Source organism: Haemorhous mexicanus, chromosome 1 (genome assembly GCF_027477595.1).
Source record: "Haemorhous mexicanus isolate bHaeMex1 chromosome 1, bHaeMex1.pri, whole genome shotgun sequence".
Taxonomy (NCBI): Eukaryota; Metazoa; Chordata; class Aves; order Passeriformes; family Fringillidae; genus Haemorhous; species Haemorhous mexicanus.
In genome coordinates this window covers 44112654-44121399 of record NC_082341.1, presented here as the reverse complement: position 1 = coordinate 44121399, position 8746 = coordinate 44112654, and the positions used below count along the sequence as shown (strand labels likewise).

Genomic DNA, 8746 nt, shown 5'->3' with positions numbered 1-8746 from the left:
GCTCCTCAGCTCCCATCCAGCACCTTGGGAACATCCTGAAGCCCTGGGGGGGATTGCCTGGTGCCTACTGTTCTACCCCTGGCCATGAGAGCCCCTGGGTCATGCATCCCCTTCAGCCATTTAACCAAGAACCATTTTACACCAGCTGCCTGTCTCTCCTCCCGCAGCAAGCCTGGTCCACGGCCCCAGTGCCCCAGCAGCAAACTCACTTGAGCCCAAGGGGGTAAATATTGCCGTCATATGGCTGTACTCTTTTAAGGTGAGAAAATCTTCTTTTCCCCTGGCCATGTCTCCACTGGGTTGTCCGTATGAAGCAAACATATCCTTTCCATGATCTTGCTTTACCACACTTGCACTGCTTGTCCTGCCACTTTGCAGCATTTCTGCACCTCTTTACACCAGGGTTTAACACTTTTGAGTGCAGATGACCTTTAGCTTCTGTGTTCCTATCTTACCACTCTTGCTGGTTAACCACATTTTCTTTGTTATCCTCCTCCCGTGAACTACAAGGGGCTGTGTGTTGGCTTGGCAGAAAATTCAGGTTTGACTGTGTAGCCCCTGTGTAACTCAGGGCTTGGTGCTTGCTACTCACAGACTGAAAAAGTGTTGGGAAGGATACAAGTCATTACAGCCTGGCTCACAGCTGATGTGAAGGAAATTGGAAATGTGCACCTCTCCTCCTCCCTCCACCAGCTATCTTCCTCTGAGCTTTCAAGGGAAGTTCAGCACACCTGCATCTTGCAGCACCCCATGTCCGTGAACACGCTGGTGGTTATTTATCTCTACTGCCCTTCAGCCCAGCAGGGCTCTGTCTGCCCATGTCCCTCTTGGATTGCCTGTAGGAGAGCCAGTAGGGCTCTGCATGGGAAGAAGAATAAAATCTGCTAGTGGGTTTTTCCTGTCCCCCAACATAGGCATCTCCTATTAGTTTTCGTCATTGTAATTTCTCCATTTCAGCCAACGTCATAATTATATTCTCTTCAGTTCTCAAGCCCACCCCTGTGGGTTTCACCTCCCACCCACCCTCACACCTGACAGTCAGAACCAGCACCTTTCCTAAACTCATCTCTACTCATCTCTACTTCCTTTCACTGTTTTTGACTAATGACATTCCTCCTTTCATGAATTCCCTTTCCCTGCTGAGAAAAGCTCAGGTTCTGGCTGTGTGTCAGGAACAACAGCCACCACAGAAGCTGTTGCAGGCACATAAACCTTCCTGAAAGCCAGGCAGGGCCAGGGTATCACACCTGTATATAACTGCCCAAAACACAGCAGAGCTACTCTTGGAAATGTTGCATCAGACTCCATAATTCTACTGTTTTCTCCAAAACACTGGCACCACCACAATTTTTTTCTCCCTCTCCTTATTACCAAGCTGTTATCCATGTGCCTTGGTGTGCCCAAAGTACAGCAGCCAGCCCAGCCACCCTCCAGCCATGCCAATCACCAGACCTGCTCACTTCTCCTTTAGCTTTAGTTCTCTTGAGTTCAAGCTCTTTTCCTCACCTTTTAGGTCATCTGCATCTTCTTGCTTGCTCCAATTTTCTCCAACTCACAGAGCATTTCCCTACAACCTCTTCCAGCTTCATGCCTCTCTTTGCCTGACTGTGCAGAATTGTGGCTGGTAAAAGTACACAGCTGGGAGATTTCCCAATGAAAAACATGCATTTTGAATGAACTGAAATCTTTTTGCAAGATCATAATTTGTGCAGCAGAAAATGACTCAAGAAAAAATAGAAGATGTTTTCAGTTTTGAAATGTGTCCTAATGTTTTAAAATGCACAAATGTTTTATTCCTTTATTGCTTTCATGTCAAACTATTGTTTTATTTTTATATGTATTATATGTAACTTATCAAAACCTTTATTTTTTATATGTATTATATGTAATTTATCAACCAAACTATTGCAAAAAAGCATACGATGGAAGAGGAGGCATCTTAAATTTATTAATGTTTAGTTCCTAAGAAATAATGAAAGCTGACTTTATTGATTTCTAAACAAATGTAAACAAACCTAAATAGAATAAAGCTACATTATGTCATACTGTGTGTCTGTAACACCAGGATATAGAATTGACATATTATTAATCATATAATTAATATCTAGAGAATGCAATAAAATAAAGTTCTGTTCCAACAATTTTCTAAAATTAGTTCTGAAAAAAATATAAACAGAAAAAGAGGAGCTGGTATCTCTTGTGTAATAAGACCAGCTGGGTACTTGGAGGTTGGATGATGCCCTGGTCACTGTTAATATTCTGAATACCTCATTATAAGACAGGTGTTTTCTGACTGTGCTACCAACTAGTGCCAGGTCCTTCATTAGGTTACTCTTTTTTTCCTCCAGCTTGTTTTCTCACTTTTCTTTTTCTTTCTGCCTGCAGTATTTACCTTTTATTCTCTTTGAGACTCTTTCACTACCCACTTGTGCAACAACAATCAGTGACCTCTAAAGGTACTTTGGGCTGGAACTGCAACCAAAGAACATATGAGTAGCTTCAGTAAAAATCGTGTTTTGGATCTGTCACATACTCATTTGGGACCTCTTGAGTGAACCTCTGGTATTCCCTGTGCTCTTAAAAGTCAGGAAAATTGTGCCTGTTGAGATTAATGGATTGAAAGTGTATTATTTGTCTGACCTATAAAGCACCACAATGTACAATTTTAGTGTTCCACTAAACATAAGTAATTTAAAGCAATTGAATAAAATACAAAATATCAAACATGTCTTTGTTTCCATATTTTGTCCTTTTTCATCCTCATGTAACTAAAATAAACTTGAAAAAACCCAAGCAAAGAAACTGAAATACCCCCACTAAATAAGAACTGATTAAAAAATTATGGCTAAGTGGTATCAGTAGCTTTGAGTTCTTCTTTTTGCTCGAAATACTGATGAGATTTTAATGGGGAGGGATATAAACAGACTGCAGGATACAAGTTGTTACTAGCTGAAGAAAATGAAAAACTAAAATAATGCTAACTAAAACTATTATAATTATATATCAGCTTCTGTAAAAAGCTGCAAATTTATTAGGGTGTCTCCTGTGATGGAGACATGTGAACTTTTAAATTTTTCACTTAATTCAGGTGAGGCTGTGAAGGAGGGAGGTTTAGCAAACACGTTCAAAGGATTGTTAAAGAAGAGAGGTATTTGATCTTTGTTTCGCAGAAGGTGCCTGATACCCCCCTCACTCTTTTCCTGTTTACCACAGATACAAAATCTTCTATTTGCCCCCAAGCCTATCCTGTGTCTGGCAGCTGCCCATTCGACAGCCACATATCACAGAATCTCAGCCCACTGCACAAGCGGAGTGAAAGCCAAGTAAACCTCCTGGAAAGCCCTGAGCCCAGGCAGCAGGGCACGAGGAGAAGGGGGCCAGGGCCATCTGAGAGAGTAGAGTCCTCCTGCTGTCAGAGGTAAAGTCCATCCATATTCTCTGTGCTATTACCGGGCTGATTGTGGCAACCGGGGACCTGCAGCAGCCACCTCTCCCTCGGTACCTTCCATAAAACTGCTTTTCCAGTTGGACTGTTCTGCTGAGTGATGTGGAGAGGGGGGGAAATGGAAAATGCTGTGGCCTGGTTGGGAGCTGTTGAAGGCATTAATGGTATAAGGGTGGTCTGAAGTAGAGCATCTCTGGTCTCTGTTCAGCCCAGGAAAAACACCTGCATTTTGCTGAGAGTAGAGGTTTTTTAGTTACAAATCTAGATTTATGTATCTCTACATATCTATCTACATGTTTATAGATCTATATACTATAACACAGTATTCGTTATTTTTTGACTATTTTTTAGTCTTGGTAGTAGAATCTATGCACTGCTTTCAAGAGGTCCTTGACAGACAATTAAGAAGAGAGAGCCAGTGCTGCATCACTTAGTCACGGTGTATCAGTTTCACACATCAAAAGCATTAGAAGGAAATATTTTCTACCTTTATCTGTTGCTGCAAGAAGAGTCACATTATCTAGTCACTCAGCAACTAAATATTTGAAGATTTATGCCTTACACAAAGCTAAAATTAATAATGCAGATGCCTTAGCTACAGCTAAGAGCTCAATATACTAGAGAATTACACTGTCAATGTGTAACTGCAGTTGCAGAGCAGCTTTTCTCTCATTATTTGTTATTTCTGAACAAGGAATTCTGTGGGGTTGAATGCTGTGCTTGAAAGAGTTTTCTCTGCATTGCACTTAACAATTGAAACAGTTCTGGTGTTCCAAGGAAAGCTGAGGCAGGTCAGTGAGGCATGAGCAGCGTCCATACCTGGAGCAGAGGATGGACACTGGCACTCCTCTGTGCTGTACGTACAGATCATTCTGTTCCCCCCACAGGTGGCACAGCCAGGCAAGAAGGGGTGAATTGTGATTCCTTCTTATCAGTACAAAAAGTTTTCGCTGTTCTCTCTCTTTTTGTATCTCCAGGCAGCAATCGTTAATTCAGGAGAGCACATCATCTACTTCTGTAGAATTATCACTTCCATTCATGCTATTGTTTCATCTTAACAGCAATGATTCTTGCAAATTATTCTTCCTTCCAGGAAACTCTGTGTCTTTGAACCTCTTTCAAGATGTGGTCAGCCTGTAAGCAGGTGCAACAGAGGTGCAGCACGGCCTAAGCTTTCAAATGTCTCAGCAGTGAAAAACCAAACTCTTTTGGAAGAATCATCGCTTAAAAGTGATGAACATGAACACTCAAGTCTGGAAACCTGACCCGCTTTTATAGGGGTCACGAACTGACATCTGAAACAATAAAAAAGTTGGCTAAAGCACTGACTCACTTTTGGAGAGCATGTCAGACTTTTTTACTATTTTGAGGCTGCCTTCATTGCAATTCCTCAGAAATGAGAGGGAGGAGCCACTCCTGCTAATGTTTTGGTTTTCTCTATGCTACAAAACTGAAGTTGGACAGAACAGGCAGGAGCACTAAGCTGCTGTGTTCTGGCAAAAGGCACAGCCAAGCTGCTCACCAGCTGCCCTGGAGGTTGGTGGCAGCTCAGAACTTGGCACTGCAAGGGTTGCTTTGTAGCCCTGTGAACTCCTTGTTGCTGCAGAGCTTTTTGTATGCAATCCTGGACCCACCCATGGAAAAGCAGCTTGCATGTCTCTGCACTCTGTGCCAGCACCTAGCCCCGATAAGCTCAGCCAAAAAAAAGGTTATGCTGCTTGGTGACAGCTTCATCAGGCAAAACACTTTCACGAGGGTCTTTATGCTACAGGCAAAAAGCTTCCCCTCCCCAGGGAGCACAAGAAAAGTGAGGTCCTTAGATCAGATGCAGGATTTGGGGTTTCTTTTATCATTATGACTATTCATAGACCTAATTTTCCTCTGTCACTGTAATGATGAGGGGCTGGTCCACTGGCACGAAAGCAGTTTCAGGAAAACAGAGAGCATCCCAGAGCTCACACAAATGTGTAGGAGCAACCAGCAGGCTGCAGGGCAGCCCTTCGGGTGTCACAGCTGTTCTCATCCAGCCCGTGAGACCAAAACTGCATTTTGTAGTCCCCTTCTGCCTGGAGGCTGACCCACAGGCTCAACACAGCCCACACGGAAGCAGAAGCCACCATGGGAGTGCTGTACCAGGACAGCCAGACATTTCTAATCCTTTCTCTTTCCTGCACAGGTATCTGAGATGAATCCCACCAGCCAATTTGTCAGCACAACAGAATATGACTATGTATATGAAGCAGACACTGCTCCGTGTAACGAAGGAAACAACTTTCGCAGGTTTAAATCCCTCTTTCTGCCAATTCTTTACTGCCTTGTGTTTGTCTTCTGCCTCCTGGGAAACTCCTTGGTCCTCTGGGTCCTCCTGACCAGGAAAAGGCTGACAACAATGACTGACATCTGCCTGCTGAACCTCGCAGCCTCTGATCTCCTCTTCGTTTTGCCCCTCCCTTTCCAAGCCCACTATGCTTCAGACCAGTGGGTTTTTGGCAATGCCATGTGTAAGATAATGGCTGGCATTTACTACACAGGTTTTTATAGCAGTATTTTCTTTATAACCCTCATGAGCGTAGATAGGTACATAGCAATTGTCCATGCTGTCTATGCCATGAGGGTACGGACAGCCACTTGTGGCATAATTATCAGCTTGATCCTGTGGCTGGTGGCTGGCTTGGCTTCGGTACCCAACATCATGTTCAGCCAGGAGCTGGAGGTCGAACAGGCATTGCAGTGTGTCCCCACGTACCCCCCAGGTGACAATACCTGGAAGGTCGCTTCTCAGTTTGCAGCCAATATCTTGGGCCTCTTGATTCCCTTTAGCATCCTTGTATGCTGCTACACTCAGATACTAAAAAACCTGCAAAAATGCAAAAACCGGAACAAGGTCAAGGCAATCAAGATGATCTTCATCATCGTCATCGTCTTCTTCCTTTTCTGGACTCCTTTCAACATCGCGCTGTTCCTGGACTCTCTGCAGAGCCTGCACGTCATCAATGACTGCAAGGCGAGCTCCCAGATAGCGCTGGGCCTGCAGCTGACAGAAACCATCTCCTTCATCCACTGCTGCCTGAACCCCATCATCTACGCCTTCGCGGGTGTCACCTTCAAGGCCCATCTCAAAGGACTCCTTCAATCCTGTGGTCGTGTCCTCTCCAGCCCTGCCGGAGGTGCTGGGGCTGGACAGTCCTTTTCGGCACCCACCCAGCTCTCTGGCTGGTCTGACAGCGCAGGGGTCCTGTGAGCACACCTGAGCCGCCTTCTGCTGGTGCGAGGAGCTGGCCAAAGGTCTGCTGTGGTCCTGGAGGTTGTACCATGTGTGCAGCATCCCCTGGGAGATGCAGTATGCCTGTGCCTGGTGCTGGGATACGCTGTGACCTGCCATGCAAGATCTGGTGACATTGATTTCCCAAGAGAACCAGTGCTTTTGTGAAATGGTGACCATACATTGCCACGGAATAATTTTTAATAAAGTTTTAGAGCTCCTTTAGTACACTTCAGCAAGCAGGATGCTTCCTCTAGTATCTACTTTCTCCACTGACAAAAGCGTCACTTCTGCCTCAACCCTAAGTATGCTGTGCCTTGTGGAAGCTGAATCCCTACATCCCTGGGACAAGTGTGTGACACCCCTCTGGAAAGTGGGAAGTGGACAGGCATGGGATTGCTTCACATGGCAAAGAGGGAATCCCCTCAGGCACTGTCACAGTTTCCCCTTTGCCTCAGATCCCAGATGAAAAACCCCCTCAGTTCAGCACCCTGCTTGCGTGGGATGGTTCCGTGGCACAGCCATGGAATCCTTGGAACTGCTGTCACCCAGAGCAGCCTTTGGTAGTGATGCCTCCAAAAATAACAAAGCAATGGCTTCAGGTGGCCCCTGTACTGGTCATTTGAAAACGTGGTGGCTCCTACACTTGAAAACCTTGTCCTCAGAGCAGGTGGGAGCTCTGCATCACCTCTGGACCTGTGGGAACTCCAACTCTGTGCCTCCAGTACTCACTGCTAAATGTAACCATCACAAAATGACCTGTAGCAAAGAAGACTCTTTCTCTTTTTCCAAATGTCTTCATTTTCTGCCATTTATAAAATGCTTTCTTTGAATAAACTTTAGCCAAATCTTTTTTGTCATGGTTCTTGATAGTCTGCCTGATGACTCACAAGCCTTGATTAGGATAAGGAAACTCTGAGTTTGCATATTTTTGAGTGGGTATCACATAAATGTGTCTGATGGAATTGAGAGGCACCCTGGAGCTCTTCAGCAAAATATGTCCTATCTCCACTTTTCTGCTGAGGAAGCTTTGTTCTCCAAATTCCAGTAAAAAATCACAGGAAAAAATAACATTTATATTGAGGTACTATTACTGCAAACACATTTTTAAAGTTATTCAAGAGAAAACCTGGAATCAGGGAAAACACAGCCTGAATATTGTCAAAGATTTTCTAATTTTCGTAAGGTAATAAAGTTTTTAAATATTTTCCTAATTTTACCTTTCCTTCTGAAAATATAATTTCATGTTTTTATCCTTCCTAAAAATTAGAAAAGGAAAAAAATTAACCTTTGTGCCAAAATATTCTTGCTATTAACTATATGGTATAGAAAATGCTTCATTTTATTATAGATAGCATAAGTAACATTTCTAGGATTTATTCCCCAGTGGATAAGATATGCCCTGCAACTCAATTATTATATTGTTTTACTTCTCAGAAAAATTCTATTCAGAAAAAAAGCTCTCTGTGCAATTCTGTGGGGGTTTTTGGACTGCATAGGGACTTTAATGATTGAAAACAAACATGGGTCAGCATCTCAGGTCAGGTTATCTTCTCTGATAGGCCAGATTTTGGAGTTTGGATGAAAGCATTTCTGTTTAAAATAATCAGTGGCACTTACCATCATTTTCCTGTTGATCTTTCAGATCAGGAAGGGACAAGACACAGAACTTATATTGCTTTAACTGATATTTTGAGAAGAAGGGATAATGGAAATGTTCTCTGACCAGCCCTCACCCACTGGCACTTTCCCAATGAGCAGTAAGATTCTCTCCAGGTTACAAGACAAGAGTCAAACTCTGGTTTCTATTTTTTTGTTGTTGTTGGTTTTGTACAGCTTCTACTGAAATAATGCTCTGTGCACAGTGGCAGAATTTAGTCCAAATGATATGTGAAGCTTTAACCAAAGAGTAAAACGTGTTTTGCTGGGCTCACTGAAGAGTTCTTCCCCTGCTCATCTTCCACTGCTGTATTTAAAAGACTGGTGTTTAAGAATTCAGGAGTGTAGATCCAAGCCTCACATCCTCTGCCCAAGCACAG

At 43.6% G+C, this 8746-nt stretch overlaps 1 protein-coding gene across 1 annotated transcript; it reads left to right on the top strand.

Moving 5' to 3' along the window:
- Window positions 1-3245: 3245 nt before the first annotated feature.
- Window positions 3246-7559, top strand: LOC132328014 (C-C chemokine receptor type 8-like). Its single transcript, XM_059847806.1, has 2 exons — window positions 3246-3418; window positions 5622-7559. Exon 2 carries the CDS (start codon window positions 5631-5633, stop codon window positions 6684-6686), a length of 1056 nt encoding a protein of 351 aa, XP_059703789.1. The 5' UTR covers window positions 3246-3418; window positions 5622-5630; the 3' UTR covers window positions 6687-7559.
- Window positions 7560-8746: the final 1187 nt, after the last annotated feature.